This window comes from Euwallacea similis, chromosome 8, assembly GCF_039881205.1.
Source record: "Euwallacea similis isolate ESF13 chromosome 8, ESF131.1, whole genome shotgun sequence".
NCBI classification, from domain to species: Eukaryota; Metazoa; Arthropoda; class Insecta; order Coleoptera; family Curculionidae; genus Euwallacea; species Euwallacea similis.
The window spans coordinates 3,302,672-3,330,659 of NC_089616.1; the positions used below are offsets into that span (position 1 = coordinate 3,302,672).

The window sequence follows — 27,988 nt, forward strand, 5'->3', positions numbered from 1 at the left end:
ACGTTGCTTTTTTAAAAAAGAGACAACTCTTTTATTAAGTTGTGTTTATTCGCGAATATGAAATGAAATAAATTTTATTTTAAGGCACGATGGGGAAATAGCCTTGCTCAAAGGTTATCGGGATATTTTCGAGGTAGTTTTGCCTTTTTTCCTCCTTCGGGAGGCAACAGCTGGCCCGAATCAGATTTAATACACATCTCAGGAAATCAAAAATTGGGTTCTTCCGAAAGTATTTAGTGGTCATCTCTGGGACCAACTGATTCATATACCATTGCCGCTTTTTCAAGGACACCCCGAGGCAAACCGATTGGCTATCGTGCTCGCCTCTACGTGCGGACGTCAGTCAACTTCGCTCGCTCTGCAATTTTTTTAATGTTAAGCGCGAAATCCTGAGCAAGCACAAACAAGCTCTAAACTAAGACACAGATTTAGATGTTTACTCTCGTTTGCAGTCTCTTTGTGTAATGTATTTATCAGGAGGGAGCGGTCGAGGCGCTCGTAAATAGGGACTAATGTGCGGCATTGTGTAGCTTTTTGTCTGCACTATAGATTAAGACACTGGGTGCCTTTATCTTATAATTGTTTCGAGTAACTTATTGCACCTTTTCTTGTAAGCTCCTCCGCTCAGACCGTTTTACGTAGCCCCTAATTGCTACTTGTTCATTCCTTTGTTGTCGAATGCTGATCCCAGTATCATCAGCCCGTTTAAAGGGGATTAAACGAAATCAAAGAGGCTTAAAATCTAAATATTGCCCATCCCACCAAAAAGCAACCCTAAATCCGCCCAGCAGCCCACATAACAAAATGACCTCATCTGGCTGTATCCCTTTCGAGCAGATTGAAGGGAATGAATCAACTTCCATGTTGGAGTTGTGCGATTGGAGGGACTGAAAGCCCTTTTACTTTGTCGTTTTGTTGTTTAATTTGTGTCAGTGCACGTGTTAATTCGATATATTTGTCAAAGAGGTTCCTACAAAAGATATATTGAGCAATTACTGCGTGTGTGGCTGAAAGTTGCCGAATGTGAATCTCGAAAAATCCCATTAGATTAATTGGGTAGCTGTTACGTAAGTGGACACAAAGAGCAAACACATTTCACCCAGCAGGAGTTATTTGACACGATACATTTCAAAACATACATAACTCGTTTCCTTGGGCGGTTCCTCAGATCTATTTGATGCCTCCACATAACTCTAAACAACACTAGTTTTCGGACTTCTTTGTTCGCATATTTAGTGTTAAATGCTTCGTTCGCGTTTTGTATAGAAAAACCCATAAAAATCGATTTTATGCCTTCTTAGGAAGATTACTCGCCTTTGATCTTCCGCGGTCACATTATAATATCTCCTATTGCGAGTGTGTTATTATGTATAATAATCTCCGATACGAGCGATAAATTTCGTTTATTGCTTGAAAAGTAACAGAAGGTGGCGATATTTGGGAACGCACTTCTAGAAAAAATCCCATGTCTTTGACATATTTGCCGATTGAAATAACTGCGTCTCATTATTTGGTCCATAAAAATTCGTCAGTCACCAAAATAGGACCAAACAAAGAGCCGTTAAGCTAAGAAGAAACACGTTTGGCCGCGTTAATATTTTTTTCTAAACACATGTTTTTCATTTTACTCATGTTTTTGTATTCCACTTTCGGTTGCGAGTGTCCTAATTTAGCGCATAGATATGATTTGCCTGTATTTCAGATTTTTAAGCCCCACGGAATCTTGACGCATTGGCGCTCGGAGCTGGAAAAGCGGCACCAAATTTTTGGCGGCTGCTGCATCGAACTCCGATACCTCCCGCGAGCTGCTGGCGTTTCGATAATGCAGTTTAAGAAACTTTCATGTCGAAGTTCCTTTAAAATGCAGTTAGAGTTACCCCATATATCAGAAACTCAGAGACACCACTACCGGTGTAAAATCTTAATATTCTCTTGTCCAGTATTTTCTACCGTCAGCTGAACGAACGAGGCGAAACGGAGTTCAGCCAGCGATCGAGTGCGGTAAAGACACTTTCGCACGTGTCAGGTACTAATCATTTACAGAACGAATGCACTCTTAACGCATGTGTGTGGGATGTGCTCGGGGGTCGCAGGCGGTGGCACTCACGCGAGTGCGTAAAGAAACATTCATGCGAGTCATCTATGGTGAAAATCACGTAATTAAAAATTAATATGTTACAGGAATTTGTCAGGTATTAGTGTTTTAAGGTATTTAAAAATGTTAAAATTCAATTTACCTCTCTAACTGAATTCAACGGTAATAAAGGTCCATTATTTTCCAATTTTCTTTCAAAACAGTTGATAAGGGACGTTACACCTACTGTTTAAAAACTTGGACATTATACTCGCAATAATAATAACACTCAAAAGAACAGATTTTTATTGTAAAACCCGATAAACAAAGAAAGCAACAGTTTAAAACGCCAAAAACAACAGAGTTAACAAAAATCGACGCTTTCAGAATATCAGCTGTCAAGTCAACCGGCAAACGTCAACAAATTGAACGACAATCGTGCAACGAAATGGTGTTACGTTAAGACACTCAAATATTTCTTTACCCTTTTTCAGCATATTAAATTTATATGACTTGTCATTTTACGTAAGGCGACTCTCAATCGTTACATTTTGTGACGTGAATAAAAAGTTACGTGATTTGTAGTATACATCAATTTTCCCAAATAAAAAAAAAATATCCGGCTGGGACTCGAACCTGGGTCATCGCAACTCAAATCCAACACAGCTTGAACTTCAGCAATATGAATCTACGCATGTTTCACAATGGCCGACTAGGCGGTGGTTATATTATCGATATTAACGTCTTTTTGCTATTTTGGAGACAGATTGGATGTCATTAGGTTATTGCGTATGTGGCCTAATTAATTAATATACTAGCACGTTAGTACAAGTAATTTTTTCACTCAGAGTAGTTCTTTGTGTTGTGTCTATTATTCACGTATTTTTCCTAACACACGCGTGTGTTAGTATCTGTGTTCGTTACTATTATCTCCGCTTGTTATGCCTGCTCCGTAGGCGATCGCGGGAAAAGAGATTTAACAACCCCCTTGAGTAGGCTTATAGAGCTCGTCGGACGCTTAATTCCACATAAGTTCTCTATACAATTGGTCTACAGGTTTTCGAGATTATATCAATTATCGAAGTTGGAAAAGCGGCATAATGGCAAACAAATAAACTCAGTTCAAATTAATTGAGTTTTCGATCGATCAATTCGGCAACTGCCCTGTAAAAGTGGGTTAGTTCGGAGTAGTTGGTGTTTTCAGCTATTTTCTGTCCTATAGAAAATGAAGGCAGATCAAATTAATTCAATCTTCCATAAACAAATTTGCTGTCTACACATTTGCAAAGAGGTTAATTTGAGGGGAGGAGGGGGTAACTGTTTTACGAGGGTTATTTTTTCATGTTTCGGTGAACTAGCAAAAATAAATGAGGTCAGCAAAACATGTTACTTATGTTTCCAAACTACTTTTCGACAGAGGCGCCAAGGACATTAAGACATTTGTCGCAACGGAGAACAAGTTTTCCTCTACCCTTTTCACAGCAAGTTTTCGCCTGTGTACTAAATCAATCTGGCCTACATCATTTCAATTCCACGTTTTGTGTTAACTCACTGTTTTCCCAACCACACTTTTATCCCAGCGAACAAGTGAAAATCACTTGGTGCCAAGTCAGAATTATACGGTGGATAGTCAAAGACTGCCTATTCGAAATTCTTAAGCACCTTTTTAGCTTGTACTGCTGCATGGGGGCGTGCATTGTCATGAAGTAGGACTACTTCTGATGACAACATACAAGTCCTTTTGTTTTATATGCCTCTTTTTAGACACACAGTACGATGTTACAGTAATTGTAGTGTAACCGAATCGCTGAACGAATCTCACATCTGGCTAGAGCCTGAATTGCAGTTGCCACCATCAAACTGCATTCAGATCAAAACTTTGATATCAAATAGTGTATACGCTTGATATGATCTGACAGAGAGATGAATGAATGATACTAAACAAAAACGAATCTCAATGACAACTGGGTATCCACAGCCAACTAAACGAAACTTGAAAAAAAAATAGCCCTTGTACGACCTTCATGAGTCTCAACGGTACCATTCAAGATTTACGAGAGAGACTATAGAGAAATTGAAATGCGATAGCAACTTTAGCAGGAAGGAAAAAATCGCTGGGCTTAATTAGGGCTGGAAAAAAGAAAAAAAAAAGAAAAAAGGGAATAAACACTCTGGATTCTCTCGTTACCGCTTCAGTCTTGAACCAGCGTCAAGTGACACGGAAATAATTTAGGATCGCAGTATAAGATACCGAGGGGTGTGTAATCCAACCCTGACGAAAAGTATTGTTTTCACATCTCGACCAATACCAAAAGTGCTGAAAAAGGCTCTATCTGCCACCATCTCTTAAATAAACTTCTAAAGTCATACAAACCATCCTTTCTTACCGAGTTAAGCCAACAAAATTACGACTACATAAAGTAAGTCGCGTGTTTCGTATAGATTACAGAGTCTGGAATATGTTGGCTTTTCTTGCATCCTTTCTTATTACGTGCTCGAAACTGCTGGTAATAAGTACTATTTGCTTTCTAGCAAATGGTGGCGATGTATTTATTTATAATACATAGAGAACCGTGAGTAATTTGTCTGAAAGCTTATTATTACAGATAATGAACTGTTTGAATGTCTGACAGGGTTTTGGACACTAACAATTTGTTTAGGGGCAAAACGAGCAGGTTCAAGGAACTTGGCCTACGTTTTTGAGCCATTAACGCATTGTGCATGGAGATATACATATCAGTTTCATGGAAATTTTAATAGGCGATGATGAATCATATTACGAAGGTTTGATTATGACTGCCCATAACTCACAGCTGGCGGAGACCTAATAGCTTGTCAGATCCATCCAGTTGTATTAGGATATATTGTTTAGTTGATGCGTCTAGCTGGCTTTAATTCACTGGAAACTAATAATTTTCTTTGGAAAAGAGGTCAAGTGGGGTTGTCCTATTATTTAACTTGAACAAAAACAATCCCAAGACGCAGTATAGGTACTTTTTATTGACAATGAAAATCGCTCACCTCGAGCGTTGCACAATGGCCCATTCAGGGACACCTGGATTTTTATTCTGAATGGAGAAAGGGTGCGATGTGTGCTAGTGTGTACAGGAAACCTTAACGCTGCTGTGCGTTTGATAGATGATGATAATGAGCTTTATTTATGGCCGGGTTTGTTGAGGGATCCAAACATCTAGACTGCAAAAGCATAAAGCAACAAGTAGGTACATTTTAAAGGTGGAAATGCGGCTGTTGGATGAATCTATCCAAGGCGTGTCCAGGATTTTCCTTTCGCAGTCATGCAATTTCCTCGTAAAGCTCAAGAATGTGGGCGTATTAATTTAAAATTCTTCCCTTCGGAAATCAAGACTTTCAAAGAAAACCATCTATGTTTGGCAATGCAGCAATGGCCTTGCAACATCTTCACCAACGTGTTGTCCTCGTCGCACTTAAGCCCTTGTCAAATAGAGTCGCCATGGAGGTTTGACAAATGACTAACGCAATGTTGCCATTCGCAGATGTTTGCACGCGGGTTCCCTTGCATCTAGAGCTTTTTTACTTCAACAATCCCCTACAGTAAATACAAAGCAAATGCCTCGGCACTAAAAAACAGGGTTCTCAAGGACAGCATTGTAACCTGACAATATAGGTCATCAAATTATGTGAAAGATTACAGATGCTTTTGAGCAGTCGCCGAACTTATTTTTGGACTTCGGCCATTGTCAGCACTTTACTATACCATAACAAATCGATGTGGAAATGCAGTATAATGCATTGCCTTCACTTCCAGTGGATGCCACCATTAATTAGATCGTATCATTAAAAAGGGATATGGCCTAGTTGATCGCTACAGAAGACCATTCTCAATTATATCGACGATAAGGATCGGTTTCGTGAGCTGCATCACGCAAAAGTTGCCCTATTGTGTTGTTTTGGCAACAAACATTGGGTTTCATGGGAGTACCTTCGATAATTGCTTACTTACACAAGAATTTTTGGATCTGCCTTGGTTAAAAATATATTTACCCACATGAAACAAAGTTCCCTTTACTTGACTTACCCCCATATTTAAAAGGTTGGAACGCCAGAACCGCCGGAAGCAATTTGGTTGTTTCATTACCGTAATTTTTAGTTCCAGTTATCCGGAATCCTGAGCCTTTTGTTCCGATAAAATCAGGAACATGAATATACATGGCTCATCTTTATTAATTCCCAAATAATCATGAAAATTTGTTTTCATTAATTTAAATATTGAGGCAAACTCCTCGGCATGCCAAGCTCTGCCCAAATTGCGAAACAAGGTTTGATACCTCTCATTGAAGGTTTTCAATGTGAATTTCCTTCGACTCCCGCTGATGCTGCAAAGGATTGGGAAAAGGGGTGCATTTCTAATAATGCTAATGGTTCAATTCCTTCAGACAAGTTAATTTTTAAGGCCGGAAAGAAAAACTGCTCTAACGCCAGGGTGTATTACAATAAATTAGCCCTTAAACGGATGATTTAATTAGGCGCAGTAAGAACAGATGCCGGAGACAATTGAAGTAAAAAATGAGAATTTTTCTGTGCGAAGCATCGATTTTCTTTGTTTCGTGTGACTTCGGTTTCAATATTGTATATAGGACGTTTCATTAAACCGCGAGAGTTGCAAAAACGGTTAAATGGACACGAAGTTGCCATTTTTGGAGATTTACATGTAGTAAATTACGTTGCCAAAACGTGCTTAGCCTGTAAAGTTTTACGGGCGCAGGTTACAAAAGGTAAGTTAAATGCACCTTCTTGTTAGGCATTAGACTCCTTGTTTTACCAATGTCCACATTCAGATTTTTTCAATACGGACCTGGCATTTTATTTCATGTTTCGAAAGTGCTTTTTAATCCCAAAAGAGTAATATATCATTTGCGTTTTTTTGAGTCGACGTTATATCAACATTGTCATTATTATCATGATCAATATTTTTGGTGGCGTTTTGTAAACGTGGTCTTTGATAGTTCCCTAGTTCTCCAAATAGAAAAATCCCTTGGAATCAAATCGGGAGAACTACGTGGAAAAGCAAAAAATTCGATGTAGTTTTTTACCATGTAATTAAAGATAGTTCTAGTTCTGAGCATTTAAAATGATGATAAATGGGCAAGCATTCGAAAAGTGTATACTCTTCATCCTATTTGCTATTCAGTTATTTCTCTCATGCGACTTAAAAGGAAAATACGCATTTCCTCAAAACGTGTGATTTGGCTCGAAATCACAATAAAAGTGATAAATTAGCCCTATAAAATTCGACAGGTTATTTATAAAATACATAACGGTTACATGCATATGAAACGCTTATTGAAAACGATTTATCAAGTGTACACTTTTTGAGTGCAGATATAAACTTCCACCTTAAAATATGGATCTTATTTTTAAAGAAAATCGAGATAAATCGGTTATTTTACGACTCAAGTTACGGGCATTTTTCATCTCTGCTGTTTCAATAACAAATACTGGAGCTAAAATTTCACTTATTGACGAAAAGGGGGGAATGTCTGTCATACGTCGTAGGATGTTAATTAAACTTTAATCTCTGAGGAATCTGAATCAGATAGAGCAAATTTCCTTTTTAAACAAACAACCGATCCGCAACTATGGCGTGTTTTATCGTAATTTGGGGAAGAACCCCATCATTTTCCTTTTGATGCGTGTCTTAAATGGGGTACCCCATCACATCCTGTTCCGTTTCACCTACATATTCAACACCAAACATTCGAATCAAACACACAAAGTTTATCTACTTTTTCGATTGCTAATAACACCCTTTCCGAGGATTTTCTGCTGGGGTGTGAGGACAACAATCGAGGCAGAATTTAATAATCTCACCACCGTCATAAAACATAACTCTTTCGTTTTAATTCGAATTTAAGGCGTCGCCCAAAAAGGGATCCTAATTTATGGCTTAAAACTCCTAACGAAATTGCTAGAGTGCCTTTTAGATAAATACAAACGACCCATTGTTGTTAAGGGCTTCAATGGCTCGGAAATTCTTCCTGATAATATCAATGAGGGTCCTGGCGTAACTTTTTAAATTAAACGACACAAAAATACCCCAAAACATATGCGTGTGGAATCTGAAAATACCGGCATCAGGTTCTCGAGCCCCCCCGAGTCAGCTTTTGACTTTCATGAAGGACAGTAAACAAAAACATCTGCTTCCAAATTTAGTTCCAAGGCCAAGGCCGCAAGATATATAGGCATAGTATATCAGGAATTACGGGCTTAACGAATTCCTTTTTTTTATTTTTTGGGTTCCCATTATGTGGGCACCGGTTGCATAATAATGACTGAGGCAGCAGTGGCAGGTTCTTGAATTTTTTCATTTAAGGAGTGTAAGAAATTGGCCTTGTCAGGAACAGCGTGTAAGAGTTGAAAGGATCATTTTTCAAAGCTATTGCTTCACTGGTTCCCGAGATATCGGCGCGCAAAATTTGAAAAATGCTTAAAACTATTTAAGCAGGTAACCTGAATTTTCTCTATCTCTGGTTTTTCCCTACAACTCTCTGGTTTAACTCAATGTATTTCAATAAAATCGCAAAAAAATTCTTTAAACCAATTAAATTTCCAAAGCTTTACAATTTGCCCCCATTGTATCAAAAATTATGGCAAAATTCATCTAGTGTGCCATGCATGCGCTTGGTATAGTTCGCGCCAGAAACAAAGATGGATAATGTTCGCGCAGCTGAATTCAATTGTTTTGTCAGCCATTGTTATTGTCATCGGCGTCGATAACGTTTCTGATGTTGTTAGGTTATGCAGGAAGTTTTTCTTGTGAAATCCCAGTTCCAGAACAGTAAAACTATTTAGATGAATGAGAATATGGAAAAATAAAATGTTACGAATGTTTTCCGCTAAAATCCCAATAGATTTCTAATGTATTTCTCGTGTATTCGGCTCATCCCATAGACTTTGTTTTTCCATGTGATACAAATGTTTCAGAAACAGAAAGTATGGAACGACTGCATAAAATTTAGTCTCTTGAGGTGAATTCCGGTAAGTTTTAAGCCATTTTATGTTTTTAATTATTTGAACAAAATTGCGGGGTAACGTGTATAGGCAGAAACGTAGAAATCAAGTGTGTGTAAAAGGTGTCTGACGGCCGTGGCGTTTTCGGATGATACCTAGCGATCAGTATCGATCGATTTTGTAAACAATTATCACATTGTAAACAAATTTGCGGTAATTTAATAAGTATCAATAGTGTTGATATTTCTAGAGTGTAAAACAGATAATACGATAAAACGGTGTTGAATTCCTGTCCTATAACATCGCATAAAACGGAATTATAGAAAACTCTAGGCAAGCCTAAGAAAGGCAGTGGCGCAGCTAGGTTATGCAACCGTGATTTCTGTAATACCTTCGTAAAATTGGTAGTTATGAAACACAGTGACACACCTAGATTTTCTGACCTTTTAAGAAATTGGACGTCTCTCATCAGTCGTGCCCCACGTTCCAAAGGAAAACACTCATTTTATCTCGCATTTTCCTACTACTACTTGTGTTCACGTAAAAAGCTTCCAGTTCTAATTGACTGATACGGATTCTATATTGAATTCATATACTCCGTTTGAGCTTTTGGTCAGTTTGTGAGTGGAATGAGAGGAGTCATGGCTCGAAGCCTGAAAAAATTTTGGGATTTTCGAGAATTTTTAGATTTTTTTTTTTGAAAATTATGAAGTTTCTTGCAAGAGTTTGCCCAATCCCCATCTTCCATTGGGCTCCATTGCCACGGCTCCTCGACCATGCCGCCTCAACCTCGGAGGCCGGACGCCGGTGCAGCGTCGACGTCGCGGCGCTTTCGCCCGTCGGTCAGGGCCTCCGAGAGTGAAAAGCGGCGCACGTCTCGGCGCCGCGAAACCGAAAGTGGCCCCCTCCTTTCGCTTTCTCGTTCCCGGTGGCCACGCGGCTTACTCCACGCACAGCATAAACCAGTAGGCTTCCTCTAGGCCTGGTGGTAACTGGTAACTTACGCGTTTTGGTAAGCATCACGCTCGCGTCAAGGTTCTTGTGTATTTCGCCCACGCTCATGGCCCCGCGCCGAGCCACCGGAATGGACAGCGTCGTCGGCGTCGGTATCGAAGGTTCTGCTTACACCCGGTGTTGTGTTCCTTCCGGGGACTGTCTTCGGGTCCAGCAAAAGGTGATCGGCTCCCATCCAGGAGAGGATCCCATGCTTATTGCTCTCGACGATCTGCGCGACACTGTCAGGGTTAGTAGATCGTAGATCTCCTTAAACTCGCAAGTTCAAGATTGCTTGTAATATCTCAAAAACCATATCCACAACCTCTCAAGGAAAAAAAATAGGAGAACACTTCCCTCGTCACTCCAACCCTTCTCACCACCGACAGCTGAACCCTTAAGTACTCTAAAACCCTAAAATTACAGGCCTAAGCCCGTTAAGTTCATTACCTATGCCGCAAAAGCCGGCCGGCGTTTTAACAACGCAAAGCCGGCGATTACCAGAGCCTTGTTCAAGCACGAAAACTTTGTTTATTATGAACGGCTAAAATTAGCTCATTTTATGGTTTTTCTAATAAAATGTCAAGGAAAATATTCAATCAAGTGTCTGAATTATGGGATATCAATTCATTAAGCCGTGCTAATCTTTCATGGTTGCGATAAGTATGTCCCGCTCAATATTGAGGTTCGAATTTGGTCAGTTCTGTTGGCTCAAATTTTGCACTGTTACGAGCATTAGTAAAGTCTCAATAAATCAGAGGCCTTTGGCACTTTCTAAGTGCAGTAATATATTTATGCGATTTTAACAGGCAAATTCCATAAACAATGCATGACACTTGGTGCGAAAAATAATCATGTTTTCGCAGCATTTCAAGTGCCGGGCTTGTTTTTAAGTTAAAACGACTAGAATAAATTTATTAGTTAATGTGACCGATTTTCATTTTGTTGTTACGTCGATTGACTTAATTTAAGATCAGTCCATGGAAGGTCTTTAGAATGAGTCAGAAGAGATGAAAATATACTTCGCTTTGTTGTGATGAATACAGTTCCATTATTGATTACCGATATATTCTCATTATGTTTACTGCAGTGAATTTATTAGTGGTTATTCTATAGCAATTTGCTCAACTTTGAAAATAACATACTGTGGGTATGACTAAGGAAACAATAACTCCTCAATCTTTCAACTATAGTCTCAGCAAGCTAGTTTTCTGAAACATCTAAAATCAATTAAGAATCTACATGTTTTTCTGGGTGAGGCATTTTTTGAATTAATGGCTTCTTACCGTAGATTTTTCCCATCTAAAAAGAGCAAAAACATCAAGGTTTCACGGTCACCAGAGGCGGAACGTCTCATACGTCACCTTCATGTTTTAGAACTTAAATTTTTCCCCTTATTTATGCTTCCAAGTCTTGTTGCCAGTCTATTTAAATACCTTTTTTTTTAATAATAGGAAGTTTTAATATCCAGGATTTTCCCTTATTTTTATCTTCCATTTTAATTTTTCGTTGTTGTTGCATAAAACTTGTTTTTGTCTTATTACATTTGAAAAATATTAGGGATGTACCACATGGTGTTAAAAAAGGAAAAATATCCAAGATAAAACTCGTTATTTACCCCTCAAAATTCGTATACCATGAATTTATTAAAAACAGATGTACTCTGTTCAACTGTGATGCGTAGTTGCGATTTTCTTAATTTATTTTGATGCAAGATTTTTTAATTGTAATTTATTAAGCCCTCAAATGTGGCTTGGCCACGCCACTGTGTCCTTGGCCAATCAAGATGTACGTTTTATTGTTTATATTAGATATTTAGTTGATTGTTCTCCCAGAAGAAATTGATTGGCATAGCACGTTTATTTATGTGATAATAATTTTTCAAAATTTTAATTTCTAGGAGGTTGTATAAATGTCCTGTACCAAATCATGAAATGCAATTTCGCCACATTGCTCTCTCTTGACCAATCAAGTTTTAAATGTTTCTGTTTGCACCGAACCTAGTTGATTATTCTCTATGAAACTCATTGATGTAGAAAGTCTGTTTCCGTATTTCCAGTTTTTGAACTTCGAGGTGCATATGTCATTCAACTTTAAGCTGAAATCACTTGAACGTATCAGTGACTTTTTAATTCATGAAAAAAATTTGCCTATAAAGGATTCCATCAATAAAGCTGTTGGTGTTCAACATATTTCATCGGTCTGTCAGTAATAACGCTTCAAGTTTGGGACAATCATTTGTGTAAGACACCTAAAAAGACACGTCTATTATTTTTCATATGAGCCAATTTAATTGCCTCTTATGCATGTTTAATTAAAAATAAAACACTTCAGAGATATAGCTTGGTAAACAACATAATGCATTATCTTGATAGGCTAAAAATTGTTCGAATGTTCTTTGTAGAAAAATGTGTAAAATTTCTCCTTTCTCAAATTCAAGAATGAGCTCAAAATTACATATTTCTCTTGATTTTAAAAATTTCTAGACTGCGTCGACATAATCAATTTGACTCGATCCCGTGGACTCCTATCGTTTTCTACATAACTTTTCCATTTTTTTCATTAGCATGACTTTTTTTGCAGGTCACCTGCAACAACGAACTCTGCACTGTTGGCAGGTACATGCACCGCGAATGCTTCGACCAATGGGAACAAACTGTTTTGTGTTACCTCAAAACCTGTGGTCGTGCGCGCTCCTGGTCCGAAAGACAACGTCATCAAAACTTGTGGACCAAAAAGGGATACGATCTGGCTTATAAGGCCTGTGGATGTAGGTTAGTATCGTTAAACCTTGTAGCTTTGTGGAGGGAATGGTGCCATCTTTGAGTGAAGTGCTATGTAGACAGAAAAGCTAGAGATACGGCGCCACATGACTGTGTTAACTGCAGTGCTTGCGCAGTCACTTGTGTGTTCTTTGCCACTAATTGTCGCCTTTCCATTAAAAAAAAAAAATGTGACAATCTGCGCATTCCTTCACTTACATGGTATTCAGTCTATTAAGTTTTTTTATCCACAACCATTCCAAACCCATTAATACTAACTATATGCTACTGTTTTTCAGATGTGGCAGAGGTCACCTAAAGAAAGACCTCGATTGGATGCCTCCACCGCCCACAGCTAACATCTTCGGCCGCATCGAAGAAATCGATCCAACCGGCTCCAAGAAGAAGAAACGTCGCAATCGCAACTCCAGGCCTTCTCTGACAATCGGCCCAGTGGGGCCCCTGGTCGATGCCGGTAGGAACCGAGCAGGAAGCTTATCCTGTTCCAGCTCTGGAAGCAGTTCTCCTCCTGCTTCCGGTTCCGAACCCAGCGTATCCCCCGTTCACGGTTCTCATTCGAAGAAGAAGACGAGAATCGAGATTCCAGATCGAATAAGGTGAGTGTTTATCGTCGTATAAACTAACCCGACTGATTAGGGCTGTAAATCCTACACACAAACGAGACAATAACGTATCGTTAACGACCTGAGTCGTTAACAAATGGATATTTCGATCCTGATTAGCAATTAAGCTCCGGATTTATCTTTAGGTTACGGTTTCTGGTTCCTTAGGTTTGGCCCTAATCAGAGTGTTGCTACGGCGACAATGTGCATATATTCTTACTGAAGTCAATATTTACAAAAACCAGCTGGATTCGGATCTAAATATAGATGGTAAAAGTTTAAAAACATGGATTACGAAACTTGGCACATAATATCCAATTATTGAATAATATTCCGCGGGTTTTTAAGTCAACAGAGGAGATAAGCACCCATCACTGTTTACGAATTGTGTTTTTCACGAGTTATATGCGATATAGTATGTATTTTCTGCGGATAAATATTTGACTAGGTTTGTTTAATTACTATCTCTTCGGGCAACGGTGTGCGAAGAGAGCACACAATGCCAGTCTTTGTTGGGGAATTAAAAAATATCTGCATAATAAATTATGAACTATTTGTTATTTGCTGCCAGTCAATATTGTGAATTTATTGATAAGAAAGGGGGGCGACTTAGTAATTCTCGCAATGGAGGAGTTTTGTTGGCCCTTTGTTAAATTAGAGGATGCATAAAAGTCCTATGCAGTAGATAAAAGACATCTATGATGAAAATGAAGATATATGTAGGCGTCATTGAAATCAATAATGTTTTGCTCCTATACACATAAATGACGCAGAGTGACAACAGCCAAATTTGACAGATGGGTGACGTTAGAAATCTAACAAACGTCAAATTTTAATAGACATATGATGATTTTCCGTGTTATTATCAAACATTAATACTCACAGCTCACTAAAATTTGACATTTATTAGATTTGCAAGATTACTCATCTGTCAAAATTGACTATTACTGCTGTCCATTGTTGATATAGAGGAGTTATTTACACATAACTGTAATTGATTTCCATGGTATCACCCGATATTTAACAAGTTAGAATACCATGTAGTTTGATTACCATGTTTGTTGGGTGAAGTGGTTATGCTGTGCCCATGAATTTTTTAGGAATTACTTCCCTAAGTATAACATTTACTTAGATAAATTCGTATAGGTATAAACAATTAATTGAAATGGAAGAATTTAATTTCAAATTTCATAAAAATATCTCAAAATTCAATTTGAGTTAAATGCAAATTGCCACGGGCGTCGCCCAGGGGGATGACAAATTAAGAAATACTTTAATTGTAGATAAATACTAATTTTTGAAATTTGATCCTAAAATTCACCTGGTGCATTCCTTCATTTTTGATCTGAAATAAGCAATTTTCTTGCACTAAATCAATGTCACCACTCATATGGTAGCCTGTATACAAATAGCCGTCATAAAACACCCCTGATTTGGCAAAACACGCAATTTGATTGCCATATTTAGCGTTCTTGTATATACATCAAAGGAAAAGTATGTGTGGCGACTGATATGAATAGATCTCTGATCCACGAGGAGTTATTGAACCCGAAAAGAAGGTAGAGGTTACCGAGGCCCATTCAATTTAAAATTCGGGATTTATGTAAGTTTTTAAAGACTGTTAGCGAAGAAATTTGTCTGTATGTAGAAAATTCGCCTTTCTCTCTTTCGGTGAAAAGAACTTGGTAAAGTAATCAAACTTTTTATGGAACTTCTGTTATTTTTAAACGGGACGCTTATGAAAGAGTTCTCTGTTCTGTTCGGGAATGCTAATTTAAATTAGTTTGGATCACTTGAGAGAGCTGAAACAAAATTAGCATCAAAAAGAGCTCGATTTTCGTTCGGGAGAAAAATATGGTCTGTGGGTACATGAACACGACGTAACGATTCTTCCACGTCTAAATTATGTTTTCTCGTTATTTCTCCAAATTAAGCTATTCTTTTGTGCTGCCTCCAGCCCAGACAGACAGATATTCAACCTGCAACACGCTAATCAGATCTTATATTCCTGGATGTTCTTTTCTCTTTTGCTCTTTTCCTGCGGTATTTTGCATATCTTTATTTTACATCCAGGGAGACAGAGGTAAAAAACTTGATGCACACCACTTAGCGCTTATGTTGCTACCAAAGGTTATCAGCTAACACGTGAAAAAACTTACTTTAGGAGCAATTAGCATACCTACAAGAAGTACTCGAGACTTCACTTCTGGCTCTAACAGACCGTGACTGTGGTCGGCATTGTTTCGTTTTAACGACCTTCCTTGGGTGTATCAATTATCTCAACCTCCACATCAGACATTAGAGAACCGTTCTACGTTTGTGCAACTAATACTCTTATTAATGAAAGCCATTACTAGTAGAAAAAGCATTTTTCTGTCCGATCCCGTGTCTTATGCATATATGCAGCAGTTATTGTCTTGGCACTCCGACGAGGTGGCAACGTAAATAATACCGACATGTGTAAGTAAATAGATTATTCGAAGGTTTAGAAGTAGGTACTCGGCATGGCCTTTTAAATCCCGTATGTTGTTTTTTAATGCTAATTAGCTGAAAATAGCCACACAATACTTTTAAACTGCGCTTTTATCCATATCTTACTTAATCTTCTCACACCTCTATTGAGTCGTATAAATAACATTCCTTACGCATCATGTGTCACTCACTTGAAGCAATAACAGGTTTCTGATAATGGGTATGAGCAATGAAAATATGTATGATTTTTATCTGATATTGCTCCTGATGAAGAGCCACTCACAAATTTGTGCACTTGCAGTAAAAATTCTGTAAAATTAATTAGCCGTTGAAGAGGACTCATTGAAAATCAATAAAATGATTTCCTATAATTTTTGAAGTTTTCAACTTAATGAGCCGAAGAATTTTTCATCCTGAAAAATTAGAGGGATAAGTCTGCATTTATTTGGTTGAGTGTCTTGAATAAATCGACCATTGCAGATTTGTTAAAAATGTTGAAAATAGAAAGTCAACAGCCAGTATCCTCGGAAGTGAGAATTTTATCTTGAAAATCTGCCAATTAATTGTTTGGAACCTAGCAACAATCTTACAAAACAAAGATTTATAAACTAGAGTTTGCTGGATAAGTTTCCACGTGAAAAAGAAAGCAATTACTGGCGTTCGACTGAAATTGGTCCCATTTTTGATGGCTGGGAGACTATCATGCATTAATGTCTCTATTACGTCATTTTGTTATAGAGATACGTGAGCTCACAAAGGTATATTAGGCATACTTCATAGATCAAAAGACATCATGGCGATTTCTTCCCGATTTCGCGCCATGGATTAGTGCCCCATTTCTCAAAAATAGAGGTCAGAAATGTAAAAACACAAAGCTTGGTCCAGTTCTACTAAGTCATTGGTCCTGTGTATTTTCTCCCTTTATTCTTTTAGTAAATTTGAAAATTTTCAAAATTAAAAATAACGAATATTTCAGCAATAACAGTTAGGTCTAACCCTTAGCAAACTCTCAATTACTTTCTGCGCAATAAAATAACCGGAAAATGTGGTAGGAAAAACAACAATAGTGAACGTAAGCTATGAAAATTAACGATTATAGGTGTGTTTATCAGAAAAGTTTCCCTAAAGCTAACGTTGAAGATAAATCTTCAAAATTGCTATGTTTTATACAAAATTGCTGTGTTTTATAATAATTATTCAGAAAGAGTAAGTTTGCTAGGTCAAGAACAACTCCTTATCGATCTGCAGCAGGAAAAGCGCCCCACAGGAATATCCCTCTTTTTGTGGGTTTGGGATTCGTTAAAGGCTCCCAAAGATGCGATTAAAATTCCCACCACGTGTAGGCCGATCTTGTCAATAAAAGTTCTCCTTTTTGGTTAGGAATTGCCTCGTTTTTCGACCGGGAATTTGATACACAAAGACCCAAGAGACTGTCTTCAGTAATGATTCTCGTAATGTCTATGTAGGTAGCCAGACATTCAAGGGGGTTTACCGTTAGAAATTCACCACGTGTAATCACCTACACTAAACGGATTAAAATGTTAATGAACAAGTCGTTAATCGAGCTCACAATAATACGAATGATTGCTATTATACAATAAAACGGCATATAAATTCATTTTGTAATTTTGCAGGATAAAAATAACTTTGTTTATCTTGTCTCTACATATGTAATATGAATTTGCAACACAATGGCGAATCTACATATTATGGTGGAATAGATTTGCATAAAATTTCAGGAAGTAACTTGGGTTTTAGAGCGGTAATAATACCAACGTTTTAGTGTCGGGAAATCTGAGATTTTTTTTAGCGAAAGACCCTTAATCAATGATCATGAGGGAGAAATTATTGATTCTGCTGTAGCGCTTCTAGAAAATTACCATAAAAAAATGTGTTTAAATTTAGCCCAATCCTGACCACCTCAACATACCATTAATTAACCTTGGTCAAATTCCACGGTGCACGGTACCTCTGGTATGTAAGTAAGTACGCACGTATGCAACAGGAACTATTTTCGCCTTAGATCCAATAATAAATATGATTGTTATTTTCGTTCTGGCTCGGTTGCCAATTTGTGCCCCTCAAATGCCATGCCGGAAATTTGGCAAGTTAATTAGGCGTGTCAATCTATTGGAGGCCTATTTTCGTTGAGCCGCATTTTTTTCATGCGAAATGTGAAGGTTTTGTCCGAAAAAACATGTTTTTTATTCGGCCCAAAAAAATCCGGACACAACAAAGTGATGAAAATCTGGTTATTCAGAAAGTTTCTTTAGTAGCTTCTCCAAAAGTCTGGCTCTGTATTATTACATAGACCTATCCTTTAAAAGTCAAATGTAAATAAACTCAAGACGTAGAAGTGCACAGACAACTTAAAAAGGAACATGGCTGCTATTCAGCTCGCAAATGGAGGAGGCGAACCGAAAAATTAAAACAATCGGGATTTTTTTTTTGTCTTTCCTTCAGAATAGAGCACAACAATACCATCCTTTTATCTCTCTATCTGTCATTCTCGTTTTATAGCCGTTATCCAGTCTTTATCTTCCATTCTATTAATCTCTTCAAAGTTTAACGATCTGGCGGTGTATACACTCGCGGCTTATCTCCGAGATTACAATATTGTTAACTATGAGTTGTTTTGCACTTTAAGCTATCCGGAAGTTATACGTGAGTTCTGACTGGTAACGCGAAACCAACTGCTAAATGGCCCATTTATTTATACAAAGTCGAAAACACGATACAGTGAGCCAAGGTCGAAAAATATACATAATATTTTTAAATCGCTCTTATGTGTTATTTGCACAAACAATGACGAGTTGGGCCCGAGATTTGGATAAATTAGCGAATAATTAATAACTGATGATGACGTCTTGTTTTTGTCACGAATTATTACTTTGGCAGGGTCATTTTATAAGAATGTGAGTCACTGTTTTCATGCGGACAGAGCAATTTCATGCAATTCATGATTCGAGTACAAAAGAAGGATTGTATAAGAACCTTGCATAAGTTGCTTTTACCGTTGAAATTCTCATTTGGCACCACTGTGCCACTATCATCAACTCATATTCACCATTCAACCGCATCATATAGCTGTCCTTGTTTATTAGATGAGGTTGGACAAAATAAAAGTTACGGCATTGATCCTACTGGCCCAAGTAGTGAAGTAGACGCTGGATGAGGTTGGCACGTACGTATGTGTATCTTTTGTCTTTATTCAAAAAAGGGAATAAAGATGCTATAGACATATTGTACAGTAATTGATAGTTGCTTTAAATCATAGGTCCATACGAATAGTGATTGGAAATAAGACTTTAATCGGACAAAATTAGAGATTTTTGAATTTTTAGAACTTAATGTAGATCGATTTTACTGACAAATTTTTACGCAGAGAAAAATTTTGATGTTAAAGAGAGAAATTCCAGAGCTCAAAACATTTGATTTTCGAAAGTGCGTATTTAAGTTTAAGACATTCAATAATTCTTCACAGCGTGTTCCAAATATTTCAGAAACAGTGGGTGTTCAACATTTTTAAAGCTTTACCCTACAGTTTCTTGGATATTAAATTTAAACTTAAGTGTGAAGTAAAAGATTTAAAAAATCTGAAAATTTTACACCTTGTGTGTTGAAGAAGCGCTTTAGAAACGTGGTTTATATAACAGACTAATATTATTTTTAGCACAGGCGTGGTTGTCGCCATTTAAAGTTGAGACACTCAGTATGTGGTATATAATGTGTGAAGATACACAATCAATTTGAACTTTTTCCCAGATTTTTGAACTCGACTAATTTTTAAACATCACCTTGTGTTTACAATGTGGTGTAAATTCCAGGGATACCATATCAAGAGCTATGATGACAGACCGACAGGATTGTGACGCAGTTACTCACAAATCACGAAATGGTTTAAAACATATTAAAATTTGATTATTTTGTTCAGAATGCTCAAAATTTTGACGTTTTAACCGCGAAGCCAAAAACTGAATTTCTAATTCCCTTTTGGTGACAGATGACAGATGGTCATTTTTGTTCTGCGTAATTGAAACAAAGGTGCGACAACAGCGTAAAGTAATAAAGAAGGAGTGAGACAGAATTGCGGTTGGTTTATGTGCTTGTTGTTCGCAAAGGATGGCAGAATTACGACCTTTTTCCGCACCCTTATAATGTAATGTCAAGCGACCCGTGCAGACGGCTATCCGAAAGGAAAGGTCGGATTTATGAAAAGTTTCACCCCCCTACGTAAAATTCCTCTAATATTCAAAGTCAGATCCAGTCACTGCATAACTCATGTTTTATTATCGCCCTTATGGAGCCGAAAACGAGAGTGATTATGGGAAAATGTATTAGGATATTGGATGTTTCATTAACACACCTAGACCATTATTGCAATCGGGCTACTGAACTCTAAAAATAAAAAATCATGACGCTTATATTGCAATATAAATAAATGGTTTGTGTTATGTGAAAGCAGTTTCGGTGTAATTAACCATTTATAAAAGAAATATTTGCTTTTAAACATCTGCATAGCATACTGCTTTAAGAGTTCAAAAACTGGTATCAATAACAACCAGAAGAGTGGTTTTTGTTGATGGGTCTGGGAAGTTTTTGTTTTTAATTATACCGAGAAAAAACCTCCGTAATAAAGAGCAAGAACTCTATATTCGATATATTATTACACATGAACGAGTCTCGTACGCGCTGAGCTCCAATGAAACGTGTAAGCGCATCCCTTTTTAATATCCCTAATATAGACCTCCCTCACTTATACCTCTTACACGAATGATTTATTAAGTAGAATCCCGAAAAAATTTTAATATGAATTCCCTTATTGCATTCGGTCATGCAGAAACAAATTCTTCGACTCAAAAGGAGTTCAAGATGACGATTTTTCTTATTAGATAGCAGAAAAATCCTAAGGCTTAAGGCGATTACAAAGAAGGCAAACAAACTCGAACAACGGCGGCTGTTTGAACAGGGAACACAAACATATTAAGACTTATTACCTGGAACGTGTTTTCAATCAAATCCAGAAGATTGATCTTGAGGGAACTGCAAATTGCTGGAGAGCTAGGGGATAATAAAGGGAGCTCTGGAGAAATACGTTAAATAACTTGCCAGGGAAGATTTGTGTAGAAAAGAAAGGATCCTGAGAGAATTCGCAATTTTCAGAAAATATCATGATTTCCGAAAGCGCGCAGTGGCAACGGTGCCTATCGTCTTTTGTTTCAAAATAACTGACTGCTGTTATAATTGGCATCACTAAAATCTTCAATTGTTTGAAGATAACTTGCGATAACTAGAATCTAACAATCTTGTGACGGGGTTGCCATGTCTACATAATTTTTCTGGATTCCTGAATATTTGAGAATTTCGTACTCATCGCAGATAAACAACATAAAGAGAAAACTTGTACCAAATACTGTACGAATAAATGGTTTTTTCAAGAAACGTAACATAGTGGCAACAAAGTTACTATCAGCCTTTATTTCTAAATTGGCCCCGGTTACGAGAAAAAGAATCCTGAATTTCTAGAAAATAAAATAATTTCTTGTGTGAATCTCTATCAACAATGTTGAGAAGAAACACAGAAACTGAATGCAGAGTGACAATGATACAATAGTAGCATTTTGTTTCTGGATAACCTGGCATCAACCCAAAAAACTGACGGCTGTGAATATCTGGCAACTATGTCACCGTTTTTTTTTTTGACAAGAAACTCAAGTTAGAGCCAAAAATTTGTACCAAAAATAGCAATATTGTTGCAGAATGATGGCAGAGACATAACTGCCATGGATGCGAAAGTTGCCGAATTCAAGAGAGTGTCAACAGCGCTATCAACTTATGTTTCAAGAGTGTCTGTTGCCATTAAAAAAGACAGCCGTAGTCTCGAATCAATATCGCCACTTGTTGAGCTTAATAGGTGATCTTCAAGAGTTTTAATATTAGGGAAAACGTTCCTTGAAGGTAAATTTACGTCTTTCCAAACAATAGAACAGACGCAAAATAAATTCACACAAATTGAAAACCCTCTCTCAGTTAACTCTAAAATCCTCAACATCGCTAAGCAAAACCTCTCGGAACTGCGTCAAAATTAAACCATTTCCATTAACGATCATCCGCTTTAAAACATCTTTTCGAGATTTTCTCGTCGTGGAAATGGAAACGTTACCGTTATCGCCATTAGGGCTTACTTTAATGGAAATTAATTTCAACTGTCTTAGGTTGTATTTCCATTATTCCTTTGTTAGGGTATTTTGTAGATATTTATTGCCTGAAATGTCGCGTCATCCCCGGAACGAGACGATCGCTATCGCATTGTCGACTTAATGGTTTGGACTTCATTTTATGTCCCCGTATGTTCCTTTCAGATGGGGTTACGAGGAAAATCCCGTTTTCCTGCTGACTTCGGGAATTTTAAAGTTAATTCATGTTTCGGCTTTAATGTTCAAGTTTTTTCCGCCATTGTCTGTAGTTCAGGCCATTATTTCCTCGTTAGCGTGTTATCGACCACGTCTGATGAAGCCGAATTCTATATTATGATAAATTTTATTGAACCAAGTTTTGCAAATAAAGAAAATTGCTGCTGTTGAAAACAGTGCAGCTATTGAGCAGTATTTTGCCGTAAAATAAAGCAGCAGGAAACAAAGCGATTTGCTCCAGCAGGAACGTTAAAAATAAAACGGCTTTATAGGTCCGAAACCACTGTTGTGTCTGGGTCGAGGTCTAATTTATGATCCCGAACGTTCCAGCATCAACAAAGTCTTTTAAGGGTTTCCGTCCAGAAAACAAATTGTTATTCATTATTGAACACTTTGGCTTTAGCCTGGCTTTTTAATGATTATTGACCTTTAAATTTCCTGGCTTTACAGCCAGACGTTCTGATTTATTACGCAAATAATAACGTCTATGGATCTAATAGACCCTTCTCCTTATTCAAAACCTAAAACATGGAGTCCAATAACATAGATATGGGAGATTTATGTTTTCCATTAGAGTCGTCTACAAATTGATTGTATGCCTGAAAGAATGTCGCACTGCACCAGACATTGCAGCCATAAAGGAAGATGGCGAGGGATCTCGGGAACATTTAGATTCCTAATAGCCCTTTAGATAAATATTACTACTGCAACCCTACACTTGGAATCTATTAGGACTGTGTAGACGATAAGAATGTGGCCTTGATGGGGCTGTTTTTCATGGTTATGCCATAAGACGTTAATAAAACACACATTTCTTGTTCTAGAATTGAAGAAGGGAAATAAGAGGAACTTGGTGTTTTTTGCGCTTCCTTCAGTACGGCTCTGATCCTCGTCTATTGGCATTCGCTTTGAGTTAATCTTAAAGGTTTAAAGTGCACGTTTTCAGTGGCGTATCAAATTTTTACAGCAATAAAGGAATGTTTGAAATTCACAAAGTAGCAAGAGAAGGAAGTAGTCCTTTTATTTTTCTTATTTTTGTGTCCTTTTCAACATGGTTACGATATTAAACCTTGTCTGTTAATATTTATCTTGAGTGGGCGTAGCAATTTTTCAGGGTATAATAGATTTTTTTGTTTACCATATGGATAGAGAGGAATTTTTCCCCTCATTTTAAAATTTCCTCGGGTCCTTCGTACGACAATAAGCTTACTGTATATCCAACAACAGTTAGCTTGAGTTAATTTCGCAGATTTAACAGAGACATGTTTCAACGGTATATCAAATTATTAGTAGAATAAAGAATTTTTTTAAATTCACACACAGGCAGAGAAGGAATGTTGAATTTATTTTTACCATTTTTGGGTCGCCCTCAGTACGGCCCTGATAGTAAACTTTGTCAGTTGAGATTTTTCAATATTTTCCTAGGCACTTCCTTCGGCCAGCCCCTGAGACTCCTGTTTATCTAATGACCTTTATGAGTTAATCTCAAACGCTTAAAATCTAGGGATACACTGCATGAGTGTAAAAATAGATTTTATCTCCTTTTAGCACCAAGTTCCTCAATTTAGATATAGGTCGGATCGATCGATTCATTTTATTTTTTGCAGCTTTACCTTTTACATGTACTCGTAAGTGAAATACATAAATCCAATTCGCCATCCTATGGTTAATTTTAAATGGAAACAAATGCTGTCCCTAATGGAGATTGAAAAGTTCATTGGCCAATACCTAATCCATGGACATACAGACAGTCCCGAACTAAACCCCCTTTCAAAAATAGCGTCATAGTTTATTCACGGGGATTTTACTGTTTTACTCTTTTGACTCAACGCTGATAGAAAATAAAGGGTGGAAAAGCATCGAAGCTAGGCGGGATTTTGGTAATGCGGTCCCAGGTGATATTCTTTGTCTCTTTTTTTAACTTTATACCCTTGAGAGTCTGGAGGATCATTCCGGATATTCAGACGGGAAAACTCGCATTGTTTACTCGATTCCGAGATGGAGTTTTCGTTGCATCAGAGATTTCTTGTGGAGCTATACGAGGTGCGGCCTTCGTAGCATCACACACGCCAACCTTGAACGAGGTTGGACAAGCAGAGGAAAGCCCGATGCATGATGGCTGGCTCAACTCAAAGGTGCGGCATATCAAATATTATCACATATTAATAGCCTCAAAGTGCATTGCACTCTCCTGCGATTGTATACCAGTTCGTTCGGTTATGTAAAAGTTCGAGTTTTGTTTCTCGTTTCGCCGCAGGATGAATATTACGTAAAAATTTCTACATTTCAATAATTCACCCCTCTTAGACCCCAAACGGGGCCCTTTCTTGGTATTTTTTAAATATTTCATCGAAGCAAAGGTGCTGACTTCTAATATGCGTGTGGCATGTGAATATTTATTGAGGCTTTGGGGGTGAGAAGTTTGGAATTCCTTCATATCCAGGTTTTGGAAAAAAGCTAGTGCGACCCATTAAACAAAAGGAAACAAGCAGAAACTTCAGGGAGTGTGCGAGGACTATTAATAAAATTTATGTTTCCTTTGGCTCTTTTTGGATATAAAGACGCCCTCGAGATAATTTTTTTGTTGGATAAGTTTCCTGGAATGGAACGTATGCCATTAGCATTTCGGAAATTAATTTTCTTCTTGTCCGGAAACTGGCTACTTAAAGCGGGCAAAGTTTTGTTTGTCTTGGGGATTATCGCAAGAAAAATTATCTCGCCATGTGAGTTGATAAAGTAATTTAAGTGGTTTTCTGATTTGCATAATTTTGGTTAGTTCAAGTTAGATAATGAAATGTGAATATTAAAATTTAACATTTAGTTCCTTATACCGCTTTCTTCAGAGGGTTTTTTGTGTTCGAATGTTGGTGTTCTAGGGATGTTAATGAGCAATTCGCAAAGTAACCCAAAAGAAACGACACTGGGAGAAGTAAAACCAAGATTTCTTTCATTTTCTTTGATTTTACATTGGATTCTTCAGTAGCTCGTACCTTGATTGCACTTAATCTTGTTATAATTCTCATTTGCCACCACGGTGCCAGTATCATTAAATCATATATATCGTCATCCACCCCGCACTATATAGCCACCTTTGTTTCCTATATAAGGTTAGAGTGAGACGAAAACTTCAGCCCAAGTAGTAAAGTAATCTCTGAACGTAGTTGATATTTACGATATATCTTTTGTTTTTGTTCAAGTATGTATGGCGGAAAAGGATGGCTATATGCTATGCAGGATTTATAGTAATATTACCTGTGAGTTATGGATCGGGATGACGAGTAGCAGTGGTAAATGAGAATTTTAAGGGGCAAAAATAAAGATTTTTGTAATGTTTGAAGTTCTATACCGAGTTATTTTGTAATATTATTTTATGTTTCTGAAGGCGAAATACTTTACTCTTTTTAGTAAAAAATACTTCATTGATTCTTCACTGCCTCTAACGTTACTAGCGAGCTAATGTCAACTAATTGAGAAATCTTAAATAACACTTTATCGAAAAAAAAAATCTGATAAGAAAATTAATTTCAATATCAGATAATTAGTTTCTTATGCTAATCGTCTGAAGGCCATTACAAGCCACGCAATTTAAATAAAATCCTACCACTTCCCTCTTTCAAAACCCAATTTTTTATGTTTGCCAAGACCATTACCTCCGAATCCTGGTTTGCATAACTTTGACAAACAGTACAAGTTTGCTTTCTGTCCTCTAGAGAGAAATGTCTGTTTGATTTAGCTGAGCCTTGAAACATGAACAACAAGGTGTTACACCTCATATATACTCGAAGGTTTCAATAATCTTCGAAGACATTCGTCATTGTTGTTGAGATATGTTTATTATTTAGCATTACTTTTTGACTAGAGGATTTCAATTGTAAATCTAAATCTGTGCCATTGTGATTCTTAGTGTCCAGAATAACGCAAGCAAATCGAAGCAGTAACACAAAACAAAAGCTGCATTTCAGTTAAGTAATTTAATATTTAGAGAACAATATATCGTTGGCTATAAAATGGGAACTAAATACTTGATAAGTACTGGCATAAAATGTACAAGCATTGTTTGAAGGCAGCAAGAAATGTTCACGTTTAGAACCTGGCGAACATTGACCTCTTTGGCAGAGATAACATGTTGTCAGTTAATGCAGTTCATATTATGACGTAGCTCTTATCGTCTATTTTGCAGATTACAGTAATAATTAGTTAATACTTGAATAGGAGATAAGGAAAGCAGGAAGTGGTATTACATATTGTTCTCTTGCACTAGGCTTTTCATTATGGTGTAGGTCTCAAGATTTGAGCTGTAAAAAACCTGAAATTTCTTGTTGGGTATCTAAGAAAGTTTAAGTTACAAATCGGAAAATATTACCTCTAGTTTGGAGACATTATTAAAGTCGCGAAAATTGGTAGTAAAGTGGTCTCAAAAACTAAAAGAGCCATTGTAACCCGGTTAGCGCGGTTCTCGGGATGATAGCGCTAGACGATTCCCTCCATAAATTCCCGAGATATTGGTGCTCAAAATTGAACTCGCACTGCAGTTTTTGTGTAAAAATTGCGCCGTTCCAGATACATAATGAATATATGCGCAATAATTGCTCAGCGTAATCGCAATTCAGCCTAATTAAGAAAGCTTGTTAAATGGCATTATGACTGAATTCAAGGAGCGTTTTACTGTTAATAATCGAATTTTAAAATTGGCCGCATATCGAACATGTCGATAAATTAGGTATTTTATGTCACTTTTTGCAAAACGACATTGACCCAAAAACAATCATCTAAGACAATAATTGTTTATTAATTCGCTTGGGCCCAAATTGGCCCATTAATATGCACATGTTTTCACTTAACTGCCGAATGATCATCTTCTTAAAGCTCGAAGTCGTTATTACTTATGCGTTTGTTATTAAAAGTGCACAAAAATTCACTTCACTCAAGTAAATAGCCACGAATAATCGACTTAAGGCCGTTTATTTTTTATTCGCTTTAAATATAAACACCAATCAATGTTTCTGATAAAATTGGATGTTTCAATGTTGACCCATTTCGATAATTGATCGAATCAAAAAGTACATCCTTGACCCTTTTGCGGGATGCATAAATTGCAGCCTTCCTGTGCATCTATCGGTGTTAAGGTTGAATTTATTTGGCAATAAAGCCGGGAGTTTCGTTATGAGCCATTAGAGCCCTTATGCCGCCGATTTATCTGGAAATCGATGGGAAAAATGTCTCAATTTTCCTATTACTGACGTCAATAAAAAGGGCTCTTAATAGCTATTAAAGACCCGGTCAGCAGAAATGGGAAAGCTTGCCAAACGCAGGCTGAGGACCATAATTCCGAAAATACCTCGGGCCCTTATCTCAGGGATTAAAGTGCCCTCTTTTATGTCTGGAATTTAATCCCTGCGAGTAGATTCAAAATCCATTACACTCTGTATGTAAAGTAAAACACTCCCACCTAACAATTATCTGCAAACATGTACGTAATTTTAATGCTGTTTGCATGAACCTCCGATTAATCGCCCACGTGTCGTTGTTGTTTTGCTAACCGGCATGCTCTTATCTAATGCCAAATAATTGCTGTTTATGAGTCTATTTATAGGTAAATTTTTGCAGAAAATAGACATGAATTCTGAAGAGTTTCAAGTATAAGTGGTTTTGGTAGAGCTG

At 37.4% G+C, this 27,988-nt stretch overlaps 1 protein-coding gene across 1 annotated transcript in view; it reads left to right on the forward strand.

Moving 5' to 3' along the window:
* Positions 1–10,044: 10,044 nt before the first annotated feature.
* Positions 10,045–27,988, forward strand: part of heca (headcase) — a 66,237-nt gene continuing 48,293 nt past the window's right edge. Inside the window, exons 1-3 of the mRNA XM_066392596.1 lie at positions 10,045–10,307; positions 12,641–12,831; positions 13,119–13,436. Of these exons, the coding sequence (XP_066248693.1) occupies positions 10,125–10,307; positions 12,641–12,831; positions 13,119–13,436 (692 nt within the window). The 5' untranslated portion in view covers positions 10,045–10,124. The remainder of the gene's footprint in view (positions 10,308–12,640; positions 12,832–13,118; positions 13,437–27,988) is intronic.